Consider the following 15,752-nt stretch of genomic DNA (forward strand, 5'->3'; position numbering starts at 1 on the left):
GCGAGGTCCAAGCAGCAACTGGTGGCCCGACCTGAGGCGGACACCCAGGGCCTGGAGTGACCCCTAAACCCCTCCAGCAAAGCACAGGCCTGGCCTCAGCCCAGTGCGGTCTGTTGGGAGAGAGAGCCAGAGGCCGGACTGCAGAGCCCCCCGAGTGAGACCCGCTCCGGTCCCAGCACCGTCCTGAGCGAGGACGCTGCTCCCTCTGTGCTCCTTAGTCCGAGATGGCCCTGGACGGGCCCGGCCCCAAGGCCTGGGAGGTGCGGCTGCTGGGTGTTCAAAGGGACGCACTGGGCTTAGGACGCCCTGACAAGGTCCTCTCAGAGGGGGCTAGTGGGAGGTTCCTTAGCTGCAAGACAAGGGTAGAAATATCTCTAGGGACCTGGCCCCACGGGCAAGCCCCCAAACAAAGGCAGTTGTTTCTAAGGGAGCCAGTGCCCCTTCTCCAGCGAGATGGACCTCCCAGCAAGATCCCCTCCTGGGCAGCGAGAATGAGCGAGCAGTGTCCCCGCGTCCTTAGAGGGGCCCACGGCAGAAACCGCACGGGACAGAGCGGACGTGCGAAACCGATCTGGGCACCCCTAGCTCTGACCCCGGAAACCCCCCTGGATCCGTGGAGCTACCTGTCCCCGTGGGGCAGGGGGACAGCGCTCACGGAGGGCTTCATAAGACTTCATGAGAGCTTGGGACGCAATCCTTGCAGGAACACAGCGTTTATTCCCAGAGCTTCGTCCCTTTCCAGAAGGAAAAAAAAAAGGCAGAAAGGGCCAGGGCCCCCCACGGCGAAACGTGTCCAGCTTGACTTGCGAATAAATGCAACAGGTGCCAGCTTCTAAGGTGCGGTTTTGGCTTTCGCGATTAAGACATTAATTTTTTTCTTTGAAACTTACGCTTGAAATGTCTTCTCACCTCACAGGAGGACGTGACCACTTGGAAGGTCACTGGCCCTCCTCGTCATGTCACCTCTGGGTCTGGGATTGACAACATCCTCACAAGCGACGTGGCTCCTTAGGGGTGATTTTCCCCGCCCCTGAGGCTGGTACAGACCCTCTGCCCCAAGATGCCATGACACGCCCTGCTGTCCCCCGTCTGTGAGATGCCGAGGAGGGACCGAGGGCAACGCGGCGGAAATACAACGAACAAGGCAGAGTCGGGGAATGAAGACCTGGCCTCGTGCTCAGTACGGATCTTTATTCGTTAAGAATCGGGCCCCAGACACCGGCGTCCGCGGCAGCCTCGCCGGGGGCGGGGCGATGGGGAGGCACGGATGAGTGGGCGCCGTGCCCCCGATATGGAAGTTCACCTCCCAGGGTGCCCGGCGGCCTCAGGCTGGCTTCAGAATGTACATTCTGGAAACAGAGCACAGGATGCATCACCATGAGTAGGTCTTGCTCGACTCTACCCATCAGCGGCCTGGCTTCTCAAGGTCGAGACAGGCTCCAAGGTCAACACCTTATGCTACCTTCTCCCCCGAGTCCCTGGCGGAGTGTTGAGTCCCGCGGCCTGTGGGAGGGTGGCAACATGCCCCAGCAGGCCCCAGGGAGTCAGGACAGATGATGAATGAGATGGGCCTCGGCAGGGCCATCCAGTGCTCAGAGTAAAAGGTGTCACCCAGGCTGAGGAGCAGGTAGGACAGGGACATCCAGCAAAGGGGCAATAGGCAGCACTTAGGGTCCCAAAGCCTTATCTGGACTCTGCCCGGGTCTGCTGGGAAGGCGGAGGGGGCCCTGGGCAGTGGGCGGGGCCCCAGCATGCCCAGCTGGAATGCAGCCCCCCTTCACGATCCCAGACAACGGGCGAGAGTGGCTTCTTAGGTACTGGCTCCAAGAAGGCACCTCAGTAGCTCTGTCCTTAGACGGTGAGCTGGCACTTGGCTGCCAGATGGCTTACAGGGACCTCCACGCCCAGGATGCGTGGGGCAGGGCTGATGGAGCCACCTGTGTGCACGCCCTCTGCTGCTAACTTGCTTCCCCAGAGTGGCTGTCCTGCAGCCCCCCACACCCCGCTGCACCCCCAGGGAGGGAGGGGAGGGGCGCACTTGTGGTGAGGCAGTGTAGGGGGAGACGGGGGGCTCCAGGCACGGTGCTGTCCCCCGTCCGCCATCTGCAAGTTACACATGACGGTGGCTTGTTTGCTGAACACCGCCTGGAAAGCTAAGCCCAGCTCTCCAAACCCGTGCATCTTCCATTTCTCTCCAGGATCGTTTCTAAACTAGCTCTCGACTTTGAACACCTTTTTGTGAAACTGTTGCTTTCATATTTTACACAAACTGTTCATCAACAGGACAGCAGGGGACAGCCACCGGCCGCTGACCGCCCTGGCATAAAGCCTCTGCCTGAGGCCTCCGCCGACGGACAGCTACGGCGCTGAGCGACTCGCCGAGGGCCCAGGCATGCGTGCCTCCCCGGGGACCGGGGCCCCGGCGCAGGCCCAGACGGACTCTGCCGTGAGGCCGGCTCACCTGTCTCTTGCAGCGGCTTGAAGCACCAGGGCACCTGGGGGATGCTGGAGTCGAAGCAGCAGCCCCTGCTGTTGCACTGCTCCTGGGTGACCTCGGGGTAGCCGCAGTCCACCCTGTCCTTGGCCGGGACGGCACACTGGTTCTCTGCTGTCCCAGACAAAGCCCGTCAGCGCCACAGCCCCGCCTTCCCACCCCGTCCCCCCGCCCTGAGGTCTGAAGACGGGACCCCCTCCCAGCTCTGCCTGGGGTGGCCCCTGGATGTGTGTGCCGTGTAAATATTTAAAGAGAAACGTTCTGTAAAAAAATCTGGCCTTCTGCCTGGGTGCTCCCAGCACCTTTTCAGGAAGTCAGTACAGGCCTGGGCTCCCCCAGCTGGCAGGAGCCCAGGGAATCCGGGGTCCCCAGAACCCGGAAACAAAGTTAGCCAAGTTTCCCTTCACTGTTTCTTCAACGAAAACTCCCGCCCCCACCCCCACCTTTCTTCAAACAAATAGTGTAACAGGAGATGCACATCCCACGCGTGCTGAGTCTTTGCTTCTCTCCTGCGTGTCCTGAACCCCAGATTGTTCGGTTCGTCCCGCCTGCCTTCACGTCTGCCTTCAGTCCCCAGCGTGTGTCTGTCAAGCCTGCACGTCTCAGTCAGCAGGAGCCCCCTCGCCCGTCGCCTAACTGCAGTCACGCAGAATCTTACACCTTCTTCTGTTGCAGCAAGTCTGCAATTCTTTGTTGCCGGGGTTCCCCGACTTTGCCCGGGGTGGGATCAACGGGGGATCTTTAAGCACCACCCCACCCCCACGCCCACCGGGAGCTGGTCTGATGAGTCTAAGGGGCCCACGTCCTCCAGGCAGCCCGACAGGTAACCGTAAAAGCCACACCCTGACTCCTTGTGATTTTGAAGCAGCCACATCCCCGCCCCCCCCCCGCCTCCCGCCTGGAGCTGCCGTTCAGGGCTAAACAGTTCCAGAATGTTCTGGAAGCAATCCTGGTTCTTTGCCTTTCCTTTTTCTTTCGTGAATGTGCCGAAAACACAGTATGAAGACCTGTATTGTGATACAGAAGCCCCTAGCAAAGCAGGTGATGGGCGGTGGGGGCGGGCACTGGCCGCCAGCCAGCAGACCTGGGTCCGAATCCAGATCCCCAGGGAGGGTGGCCTTAGGTCACTTATAAACAGTCTGAGCCTCGGTTTCCTTGTCTAAAGTGGGGACAGTTAGACCCATTTTAGGGCTGTGGAAAGGAAATGTGCGTATCCGGTAAAGGGCAATTATTAAATTAACGTGGGAGCTTCGTCACCTTCCTTAAGCCCACAGAAGGCCCCCAACCTTCCGTGTCCCTCCCCGTGCGGTTCCCGCCCGGCCACCAGGCCCCCTCGAGCTGTAGAGTGAAGAGCATCGGAGCAGGACTCACACAGGCCCAGGTACTGCGCGGACGAGCTGGAGGACCCCACGGCCAGGACCGCCACCAGCAGCCAGAGTGCCCTGGCCTCCATGGTCACGGCGGGCTCCGGGGACTCGGCCACTCGCTGGAGGATGGATGAGCCGCGTCTGCCAAGAAGACTCACTTATAGCCCCGTGTTTGCACAGGTGCTCCGCGGCCCACTGTTTGCAGAAGGCCCTTCCCTTGGCTCTGGCCCGGCTGCTTTTTCCTGGACGAGACTGTGAAGTCCCCAGAGTCGCCTCCCTAAGTGGGGAGGGCGGGGCCGACCCCGCGGGTCATCTGGGCTCCCACTCTTCTGTCGGGGAGCCGGGTGCGGTCAGCCCCATCCGGCCATTGGCCACGGGCCTGGCCCGGAGGAAAGACTAAAGACTCAGCAACAGTGTCGATGACCCAGCCAGGAGCCGTCCAGAAGCTTCCCTGTGCAGGGGCCAGAGTGCCCAGGCCGGTCGCCCCCAGGTCAGCCCTGGGGACCCGGAAAGGCAGGCGCAGCTGGTGCCCGCGGCTCCGCTTCGCACCGCTCCTGGGGGGGCGACAGCCCCTTCTTCTCTGTTTGGCTTTTTCCCAGCAAAAAACAAAAATTATTATTAACTCAATCTTAATAAATGTATTCAGTAAACTTATTCAATACATTTTCATAAAAATAGAGCACGTGGAATTGCTTTCAAAGCTCAGACGATGCAGAGGGACCCCTCTCTTCCCTGGTGGCCCCAGGTCTGGCCGTGTCCTTGGTTTTTCCAGAGAGTTCTCTCTAGATCGACACGTTTTTAATGCAAACGGGAGCTTACTATACACCTTCGCCCAGCTTGCTTGCGTGCTTGCTCATGAAGGCCGTGTCTAGGAAATGGTTTTCCGGCAGCGCATCTAAATGGGGTGGGAATAATGATACCCACTTTCCAGAGAACCAAGGCTCGGCGGTCAGGGCGGCCGTCAAGGTTACTCTCGTGGCCCCTGCGGGGCTGGGGTCCGGCCCACCTGCCCAGGACCCTGGAGTCAGCTCCCGCTCCGCGCCCCAGCCCCTCCCATGCAGGCGAGTTCGGGGTCCCGGCTACTGCTGTTCCTCTGTTTCCTTTCTGCCTGGGGACATTCTTACCTGTCCGTTCAGTCCGTCCTGGTTTTTCCAGGAACCTCAGGTTTCACACACCGCCCCAGAAGTGGGTGCACCTGGATGGTTGAACTTAGCCCCGGGGTTGGGGGGGCATTCTGACCGCCCAAGAGTTTGTCCACAGAGTTGTCCTTCGCCCAGTGACCGAGGGGGCCAGACTGTGCACGTGCTGGAGAGGAGGCCCGTGCCTCACCCGGGCCCAGCCTCTGCGCTCGGCGAGCCCGGAGGGGTCCACGTGGGCAGTGCCGCCCTGCTCCCCGCCTGAGGGCCAGCACAGGTGCGCGGTCGGGAGGAGCAGCATCTGCGACGTGGTCGGGCGCTCGCTTTGTCCCCAGCGGGTGCGAGACCACCCAAGCCCACGGACGGCACGGTGTTTACGTTATGAAGATCGTCCTGGAAAGTTCCTGGAACCTTTTCCCAGTAGACCCCCTGCTCCTCCCGCCCCCCCCATCCCACCCAGCACCCCCAGGCGGGCCAGGCTATAACCCCGGGCCAGGGTCCAGAAAGCACAAACACCCAGGAACAGGCTCAGAACAGACGGTCATCTGTAGGCGGCCCTGACAGGGAGCATCTCCGAGCGCCCTGGTCCCCAGAGCTGGGACGGCGCGTGTGCCCGAGCCCTGCCCGCGGCCCCCTGACTCAGAGACTGCAGAGTTGCCCTGGGCAGCCAGCTCCCAGGACCAGCACCAGTCACTGTCCACGGAGCCCAGCGCTTGGGGCAGAGGAAGAAGTAACAGAGGTGCCAAGTCCCGGTTCTTGGAAAATTCTCCTCGGGAAGACGGGGTCACGCCACAGGATGGTGGGGGAGCCCAGAAGCCTGGTCCTGGGTCTTGGGCCGCGTGACCTCGGGCGAGTCATCTTGTGCCTCAGCGTCCTCGCCTGTCACACAGTGACTAGCACACAGGGCCACGTGAGATGGTGATGCGGAGCCGAGCCAGGCGCCAGGACACGTGCTGATCACCCACCCGCCAGGTGCGGGGCAGCAGCCACAGTGGCGGAGGGTCCGGGTCGCGGGCCCCCAGCTCTGACAGAGGTGGCCGTGGCGTGAGGTCTGGCTCTGAGTCACGGCTTCACAGCTGGTGGCAGCATACGGAGCAAGCACGGGCTGAGCGTGGCTCGGGGGCCAGACACGGGGCCTGAGGGAGCTGGGCCCTCACCTCGGCGCCCGCAGCCCTGCCAGGGAGGATGAGCCTTGAGGTGGGAGGCACAACGCAGGGTGCTCAGCGCGGGCACCGGGCCACGTGGCAGGCTTCTCGCCAGGTGGAGTCTGAAGCGGGTCGTGGGGGGCGAGTGGGAGCTCACAGGTGGCTGCGGGTCAGAGGTGTCCCAGACGCAGTCCTAACTCCCCCCTGCCCACCCCCACCGCCCGAGATGAGGAGTCACTGCGTCCGACACAGGGTCATATGTCCCATATCACTTCTCGGCTTCTAATCTTGTCCCTCTTGGCTACTGAAGCCATAGAGAGCCAGATGGGAAAACAGGGTGCATGTTGTGTTATTGGACACTCCTGGGTGGGCCCTGGCCACACGCCGCCCAGGAGCCTCCTGCCGACCAGCTGGCACGTCATTCTGCAGCTGCCTTGGGTGTAGGCTGGTCCTCCACGTTCTGCAGCTTCCTCCTGCTGGACCCTTCCTGGGCAGTCACAGTGACCCATCCTGGGAGTCTCTTGTCTACTGGCCTGGTTTCCACTGGGGGGACAAATGGGGGAGGGAGTTAGGCCTTGCAAATGTGTCACCCGCCAACCGTGCAGGGGGAGAGGGCGAGGACAGGGCCCCAGTGAGTTGGGACAGAGGCTGAGGGCCCTAGGATGCCCCTCATGGGCCCTGCTTCTCCGCCCCCAATACTGGCCAGTGCCCATCCTACTGCACACGGTGGGGACATGTGACGGCCCCTGGGTGGTCAAGGGAAGCTGCTGTCTAACTCGAGATACACGTGGGGTGGTCCCAGAGACTGTGGCCTCTCAGTCCTGAGCTCCGCTGGGTCTGGAACTATGACATCGACCCAGGGGTCACTACAAGGAAACCAGCTGGCTGATGACCAGGACACCGAAGGAAGAGAGATAAGTCAGAAATAAACAGCGCTGCTCTCGGGGAGCAGATGTGCCTGGGGCACCAACCCCTCACTGGCAGCCCCACCCTGTGGGGCCCGAGGGGCCTTCGGAGCAGCTGGGTGTGCCCAGCAGGCAGCCAGACCCCCAAACCCTGGGCAGCAGCAGGAAACCCGGGGCGGCGCCAAGCTAGATGTGCCCCCAGCTCTCTGGCTTCGGATTTCTTCCCTGTGAATAAAGCCATTGTCACTACGTGACTTCCAGGTGTGCTGGGTAGAACGTGTCCTCCCCAAATTCACGTCCTTCCTGGAACCTTGGAGGTGGCTGTGCTGGGAACAGGTGGGACTGCTGTGGCTGGGCTGTGTCAGACCGCAGGAGGGCGGGCCCCAAATCCAGCATGGCCGGCGAGAGGGGAAGGGTCAGCCGCGCAGAGGGAAGGCGAGGCGGACGCGGACGTGCAGGGGGAGAGGAGGCTAGGAGCCGAGGACCGAGGACCGAGGACCGCCAGGACTGCGCGGCCACCGCGAGCCGGAGAGGCAGGAAGGCCCCTCCCTCGCAGCTGCAGGGGGCGCCGGGCCCAGTGACACCCGGTCCCCCACTCGGCTCCAGAGCTGCAAGAGAACAGACACCCGTGGTCCCCACCACCCAGTCTGTGCTCCTTTGTTAGGGTGGCCCCCGAAAACCAGTACACCAAGGGCACAGTGGCTCTGCTCTGAGCTTCCGTCCAACTGGTCCTTTCCAGTGAGGGGACAGTGAGGGTCGCAGACAGCTTCTCTCATAAGGACCCTCCTCCTTCTCACTCTAACTGGCTCCGTGGAGAGGGACGGGCTCTGCCCAGTGCCCAGGGCTCCTGCACTCGGGACCCTGTCCAAGCTGCTGGCTACGGGCCTGTGATCCCACACCTGTCCCCTGCCCTCTCTGTGCCCGTTTGGTAGTCAGTCTCTATGGCTCGCTGGCTGTCGTCGGTGATGAAAGGTCTGTGGAAACCCTTCTCACGTTCCCACGCATCGCCCCAGTAATCCCCACGGGTCTTTGATGCCAAGTTCCTTGTTTCAGGGGAGGCTAAGACAACGCTGCTGGCAGGTAGCACAAAACTGTCACTTCCCGGTCGGGGCCCTGCCGTGCTCCACCCTGGAGGCCTGGGCAGCTGGCAGCCCATGCCGGGGGCGGTCCGACAGGGAGGTGACTGTGTAAGGAGCTGTCCAAACAGGGACACTTTTCAGAGCGTCTGAGGCTCTATTAATGATTATGCCAGGACCACAGGTGTGAAGAGGGGTGGCCCCAGGCCAGCGGGACGAGGCCCACCTGCCGAGAGCACCCCCACCTGCAAGCCCCAACTATGGCGGACGTGGCCCAGGCTCTCTTGATGGGCCCATGGCGGTTTCTTCCACTAGGCTGGAGATTAGGGACAGGTGCCTTCCCCTTGGGGCAAGACGGGAGTGGGCGGGGCTCCTGGCACAGACCCAACTCTCTCCAAAAGTTCTCACACGTCATTTTCTCCAAAATTCTCCAAAATTCTCTTCCTTTGAACCTTTCGTAGCTTCAATACAGGTACATTATTTTAAGAATCAGCTAATATCGCTTCTCCCAATTATTCTTAAAATGTAGCGGCCTGGCATCTCGCTTTGAAACATGACATCTGTTGTTTCTGGGTGACTCATCTGAACCTCTAACACCCCCTACACGATAAGTGGTTATAACCGCATTTGTTCACGGGATCTGCGTTTAATATCGAACCGAAGACAGAAGGTCTAAATTTGTTTCGTGAGAGCCGCTGACGGGCAGGCCACCGAGACCGCAGAGAGCGAAGGAAGGGACACGGCGGCCACGTCCTTCCCGTCAGGGGTCTGCGGAGGCCGGCGAGGCCAGCAAACCACGTCCCAGCCGAAGTTCCCGAAAGAACTGGCAAGTGGAGAGGGACCCATCACGGATGACAGACTGCACACTGCCAAGGTCTCGAAATTAAACTATATATTCAATGCACGGTCTGCATCAAAGCCCCAAAGGGAGATTTTTATGAAACATCACGAATTAATCCTAGAATTTATGAAGAAAGGGCCAAAAATATGAGTAAAAATTTTAAACAACAAGTAGTAAAAAAGAGAGAGAGAGAAAGAGAGAGAGAGAGAGAGAAGCATCATAAGGTCTCTCTCCAATCAGATATTAAGACCGATTACAAAAGTATTGTGTTTGAACAGGAAAGTGTTCATCTGGCGATAGAATTTAGATAACCGAACGGAATAGGAAGCCAGAAATAGGTCCACTTACGTAACAAAACTTGGAAAGGGACAGAAATATGTTCCCCGCTCAGTGGGGAAAGAGAGGACCATCAGATAAAGCGGACAGGGCAGTCGTCTACCCAGATAAATTCAGGTCCCTGTCTCGAAACCCTGGGCTTCTTTTAATTATCCGCAGTTTTAAAAAGCTAAATTTGGACCCACAACTTAAACCCCATAAGTTTCCAGATGAAAAAAGCATTAAAAAGAAAATGTAGATGGCCTCCCAGCTCATCCCAGACCCTGTCCCAGAGACACCACCAAAAACTCCGGAAAGCACGGAAACCCACGACCTGCAGGCAGAGGCCAGCGGAGCCATGTGGACGCCTGTCCAGTCTGCAGCCGGCACCCGTCGCCTGCTGGGCTTCCGTCCTCAGCTCACTCAGACTTCTCAAAGGATGCGGTAATGGATTCCCCTCACCCAGCATCGGACCCACCAGGGAACTGACTGCACAGTGTGAGACCACAAAGAAGCCCCGCGTCCACAGGCAGGGCCCCCCGAGGAACACTCGCGTCCACAGGCAGGGCCTCACGGAGCTCTCAGCTACAAAGGTTTCCACGGGTCCTCAAGGCCCGTAATGGCCCTGCTCGGCATGTGAAATGGCAGGAAGCTCGATGCCAGGGCTTGTGTAGCGCTCACGCACACGGAGCACTCGCGTGAGATCTCACTTCCCAGCATCTTCGGGGGTTTTGCCAAAGCATTCATGCTTGTCGAGCTCCCGCAGGCGGAAACGCTGCCAAAGAACCATCCGTCCATATTGACTAAACGCCCGCGGTGCGCACGGCCCCGCCCAGGTGGGGCGGCGGGTGGCAGAGGAGGACGTGGGTAGGAGCAGAGGGAACATCCATCCTCAGCGCCCCGCGCTGCAGCTGCTGCCCTCTGGTGGCCGAGCACACGAACGACGGGTGACTAGGCGAACTGGCCGTTTCAGAAATCGATTCACAAGGAGCATGCAGTCGTGTGGGAGGAGGAGGTCTGCGGGCGTTGGTCCCCGATGGAAGCACGTCCCTCTTCCAACGGAGGAAATCGCGAGGGGACAGGGAAGTCTGAATCGGGCCCTGCCAGGACGAGTGGTGTGGGGTAGCCAACGGGGACGTGCCACCCGAAACGCTGAGAACGCGCCCCTCTCTGGGGCACCCGGGCAGAGCGAGACTGTCCCGAGACTCCCTGGACAGCCCCAAGCACGAAGGTCCCGCCAGGACTTGGTTTCCAGGTGGCAGGTGCTCGAGGACCAGGCGCAGCGGTCGCGAGCTGCATCCTTCACCTTCGTCCCGTCGTAATGGGGACGGCTGAGAGCTGGCCCGTCGGGGCTGGAGACAGACACTGAGAGTCGAGCGCCCGTGGGTGTCTGGTTTCCTGATGGACCGTGGGTCCCCGGCAGCGATGCGCAGCGCGCCTCGTGGGGAGAGCTCCCTCCCGTGCTAGCAGCGGGTCCTGCGCCTGCCGCGACAGGGGACGCACACGCGACGCTTCAGCACAGCCCCGGAGAGCGTCAGATGCAACCTCTGCAGACGTTCGCGATCCCGCACGAGTCTGCTGAGCTCGACTGGTCTAACTCGCTGCCCAGGCTCCTGGCCCTGCACCCGCTCTGGGTGGCGCGCCTGGGCAGCTGCCCAGTGGTGGAGCAGACCCTTGACCTCCCCGCCTCCCACCCCCGTCCCCAGCTCTTCCCCTGAGCCACCTCTGCTTCCCAGAAACCACTCTCTCCTTGCACCCAACTGCAGGAAGCTGGAAGTCCTCGCAGCGGGGTGTTGGTAGGTGTGGAATGGCTCAATGAAGAGCATAAAGGATATTGACCCTGGTGTGACACTCACAGGCGGGGACCTCCCGACCTGGTGCTGCACTCTGGGGCCAGAAGTTACTGATCTCGCAAATCGCATGGTTCTAAGCAAGCGCCAACGGCCATTGAACGAACGGAAAACCATCAGCAACGGAGGCTGAGTGCTCCTTATCCCCACGTTTATCCCTGGGAAGCAAACGGGGGCAGACAGGCTGGCACCCTGCGCTGGCTTTATCTGCCATAATGAGGAGCATCTGGATCGAAATGCAATCCACTCAGGGTGCCAAGGTGCCTTTCGCAATGTAGCCATAATGCAGAAAAGCTCAGAGATTCTGGAGCCAATAAATAACTCATGGAGCTAATATGAGGTTCAAGAGGGATAGGAGATTAAAGCAGGCGGGGACACTGGTCCCCAAGCCTTTGGACTGTGGACACCCTTCACAGTGATAAACAAACAAACAAACAAACAAACAAACAAATAAAACCTCTCAAATCCTTTGTCAGGAACGACAAAAATAATTTATAGTGACATCATATGGTGCAAGACAAAGCGAACTAATGCAAAAATGTTTTCTTCTGAATGAGGGTTTCATTAAAAATGCAATAATTTATACTATGATTATAGTTTTTCTTATTAACATTGTTTTTACTTTCTGCAGAAATGTTGATGTGCCCTATGAGATTTTAAAATCAGTTCATCAGATGACTACCCGTTGAAGGTCTGAAGATGAATTTCCAGTGTCATTATTACTATTATTATTATTATTATTATTATTATTATTAGTCTCATCAGCTTCCTGTGTCTCCTGAGTGGCATTCCTTTAGCTTTAGGCTTTTAACCGAGAGTCATTACTATTGAAAAGTACTCGACATATTGCTAAAAACATAGACCTTTAAGACACTAGTGACCAGAAGCGGTTTAACCACTAGGACAGTGAGCTCTGAGCAGGGGATGTGATCTCGACTGCAGGACAAAACACTCACACGGGATGAAGGAGCATGCTTCATAAGCCGCAGTTCTCAGCGCAGGTAGAACAGAAGCACCTTCATACCGGCGAAGGGCTGCGCGAAGGTGGACCGCTTCACAGACAGGGAAGAACAGGCGAAACAGCGGAAAGAGACAAAGACACAACCTCAATGTCCCGGGAGCACTGTGCTGTGCCGATGGGGACATTCCGGGTATGAGACAGTTCCGTGAACAAGGAATCAGTGAGAACAGAGACTTAAACAAGATCATTGCTAAGGCAGGTCTCACGGACACGTATGCATCAAACTTTAAGTCCTGACGATGTAACTCCTCTTAAGTGCACGTGAAATATTCACATTTTTAATCGTACATTTGTTCGCAAAGAAAACATTACGTTCCATAAAGTTGAAAAGTTAGAATCACTCTGTGATCCAATTCAACAAAACCAGAAAATCATGACGACATTTTTGAAAGGTTCTTGCACGTGGAAATTTAAATAGCTTTTATCAAACACGTGTGGCTAAAAGTTAAACTATGAACCAAAATGATAGAATTTCTTAAACTTATGATAATAAAAACACCAAATTTCTCAATCTATGAAGAATGTTTAAATAGTGACCAGAGGAAAATGTATAGATGTAAACACACATCAATAATAAATGAATTAAATTCCCAACTCAGAACGCTGGGAGAAAGAAAAGGAACAAAGCCAAAATAACACAAAAGTAAAGAAATTAATAGTCATTAAGAGAAAAACAATAAAGTAGTAAATCAAAATCTCAGTTCTTTTTTTTTAAAAAAGTGTGCAAACCACTGGCTAACGTGACCAAAAGAGAGGAAAGAAAAATCAAACATGCAACATCAGAATTGACAAATAGGAAACAGTTACTGAAACAGAAAACTTTAAAAATTATCAGAGGCTACACTGAACAAGGTTATGCAACTCATTTTTGAAAATCTGGATGAAATAGGTAAATTCCTAGGAAAATCAGTTTATCCAAATTGCTCCAATAGAGCCATAAAGCTCAACTAAGCTATAGAAGAAACAGAGAACCTCATCAGGGAGCAAGTCCACAAAACTCTCCAGACGGCCCCACGGGGCAATTCCAGCAACGTCGCAAACACCGAATCATTCCAACGCTGCGAACATTGTTCCAGAGAATAAAAACAAAGAAAAATGCCCCAATTCACGCTGAAAAATCAATCCGAAACGTGCCATACACCCAAATTTAAGCGCTAAAGCTATTAAGCTTCTGGAAGAAAATATAATAGAAAATCTTCGTGGCCTTGGATTAAACAAAGACTTTTTTTTTTTTTTTTTTAGCTAGGATTCATAAAGTGTGCATCTTTTAAAAAAAATGGAAAAATTGTCAAAGTTAAAAGCATTTGCTCTTTGAAAGGTACCATTAAAGAAATGAAAAGGCAAGTCACAGACTGGGAGAAAATATTTGCATAACATATATCTGATAAAGGACTTGTACTCGGAATATAGACAAACTCAATCTAGATCAGACAAAACACCTGATTAAAACGGTGTGAGAGATTTGAACGAACACTTTTCCAGAGAAGATGTCAGCAAAAGAGAAGCCCGTGAAAAGATACTCCACATCATTTGTTATCAGGGAAATATCAGTTAAAGTGGAGATGAGATGCCATGTCACGCACACTAGCGTGGCTAACATTTAAAAGCTAATCCTATCGAGTGCAGGATTGGGTGTGGAGGACGACGGGCGTTCGCGCAGTCTGGTGGGAAGGCCAAGAAGGCCAAGAAGAGCAACAAGTAGCCAGATTCTTATAAACGCAACACCGCGCTGCCCCGCAGTCCTAATATTTACCGAGAGGAGAGAAGGCATTTACCCAAGCCAAGTTGCACCCAATTGTTCAGAGCAGCGTTATTCGTAGCAGAAAAGAGCTGGAAACCACCCAAATATCTATTAACTGGTGCATGGTAGGGACGCTGTGACACACCCCCATCGCGGGCACCACTCGGCAAGGAGGAGGACCACCTGGGAGGATCTCCAAGGCAGCGCGCTGAGCCAAAGACTCAGAGGACCACACGCCGTGTGACTAAACTTACAGGAAACTCCAGAAGAGGCAAAACCGCAGTGAGAGATCCGTAGCGGATGCGCAGTGACTAAGAAGAAGGGCGCGGCCTTCGGGACTCACCCGCACCCCGAATGCAGTTCTGCCGCCCCGCACGGCATGCGGAGCGGGGTTCAGGCAGGCGTGGCCGAGCGGCCCCGCGCAGCGTCAGGACGCGCCATACGCGCGCACCCGGGACGGCGACCACACGCGCGCGCACCCGGGACATCTACTCACGCGCGCGCACCCGGGGCAGCTACCCACATGGGCGCGCACCTGGACATCTACCCAGACGCGCGCGTGCACCCGGGGCGGCTACCACACGCGCGCACCCTGGACGTCCGCCCACGCGCGCGCGCACCTGGGACGTCTGCCCACACGGGCGCACCCTGGACAGCTACCCATACGTCACTGCGATGGCCCCTATCGTTCCCTCCCACAACGAGCTGGCCAATCCTCTCCCCTGTGGTCTCTTCTCAAAGCGCCTTCATCACCTGAACCATCTGACAAGGACCCGGATGAACCTGTGGAGCCAGGAGACCAAGACCGTGCGAGCGAGGGGCCAAGGCTGGCTGTCCCCTTCCGCAGGCCCCAGGTGGGGACGAGGGCTATCGCCCTCAGTGCTAAGTCTGCCCCTGACAACAGTGTCCCGCCGGACTCCAGCGGTGACCGTGGGCGCCTCTGGAGGGAGAGGGAAGCAGAGCTCAGCACGACAAAGGACAAATCTCATCACAGGAGGAGGAGCGAAGGGAAGGGGCGAGACAGAGGAGACAGGCGGAAAGAGAGAGAGAGTTTTGTTTTTCTGTTGGGGGTGTGTTTGCAAGTCACTAACTATTGCTGCAGGGACAATTAGGACCCTGTGCTGGCTCACCTAAAAAAGGAGGGGACAGCATTGGGATGCCATGCAGCTGTCATCAGTGGCTTTGGAGCAAGCAGGAGTTACAGTATCTGAAGCAGGTGAAATAGCCTAAGGACCCCCAGCCCATGGCGAACGTCCCGAAGTCACTTAAGAAGCTGCGTAAATTGTCAGGATGTAGGAATTAGCTCAGAAATTAGGACATTAATGCGTCAGGGAGAATTCTGCAGGAGGCCGTGCGATGGGCGTGGGGTAGGCCGAGAGAATTCTGGGAAGAACACATCGGTTCTTGCACCCAGAGGTCCCTGCCTGGTGGCTCAGCGCAGCCCAGGGATGCCACGAAACCAGGAGCTTCCACTAAGTCCAGCAGGCAAGGGTGACAGTGGCTTGGCTTTGCCTCCGGTGTGGCCAGGCCTGGCGGGACACCTGGCACTAACGAGCCTCAGCCCCTCCTGCGGTGGGCATAGGTGATGGGCGGCCCTTCATTCATTTCAAAAGCAGGTGGTCTGTGACGCATTCGTTAAAAGTGAAGCCATTGTGATTGCCATCTGAAAGTACTTCAAGAGGCTTTTAGGGCTAAAGTTGTTTGAGTTTGTATACAAAGGACTGAGTATGGGAGCGATAAACAGATGTGAATTCTGAAATTCACTTAAAACATTTTATGGCTGCTGGAGTCACCTGAATGTGTCAGGTGGATTGTCGCTCTTACAATCAACGAAAGAGTTAAAACACACACACACACACAC

General features: G+C 56.7%; 1 protein-coding gene across 1 annotated transcript; it reads right to left on the reverse strand.

The window, feature by feature from the left end:
* Positions 1–852: 852 nt before the first annotated feature.
* Positions 853–4,095, reverse strand: LOC120598707 (trefoil factor 3-like). The gene is made up of 3 exons (XM_039857707.1): positions 3,866–4,095; positions 2,462–2,608; positions 853–1,349 (listed from the first exon to the last, which is right to left on the reverse strand). The coding sequence occupies exons 1-3, from the start codon at positions 3,945–3,947 to the stop codon at positions 1,336–1,338; spliced, it is 243 nt and encodes an 80-aa protein (XP_039713641.1). The 5' UTR covers positions 3,948–4,095; the 3' UTR covers positions 853–1,335.
* Positions 4,096–15,752: the final 11,657 nt, after the last annotated feature.

The sequence above is a fragment of the Pteropus medius genome, unplaced genomic scaffold (genome assembly GCF_902729225.1).
Source record: "Pteropus medius unplaced genomic scaffold, Ma_sr-lr_union100, whole genome shotgun sequence".
In the NCBI taxonomy this organism is placed as follows: domain Eukaryota; kingdom Metazoa; phylum Chordata; class Mammalia; order Chiroptera; family Pteropodidae; genus Pteropus; species Pteropus medius.

Excerpts from the sequence above, each read along its gene's own strand:
- LOC120598707 (XM_039857707.1), bottom strand. The coding sequence starts at position 3,947 with ATGGAGGCCAGGGCACTCTGGCTGCTGGTGGCGGTCCTGGCCGTGGGG. Across the intron at positions 2,609-3,865 it reads CGCGCAGTACCTGGGCCTGT|CAGAGAACCAGTGTGCCGTC; the intron begins GTGAGTCCTGCT and ends TGTCTGGGACAG.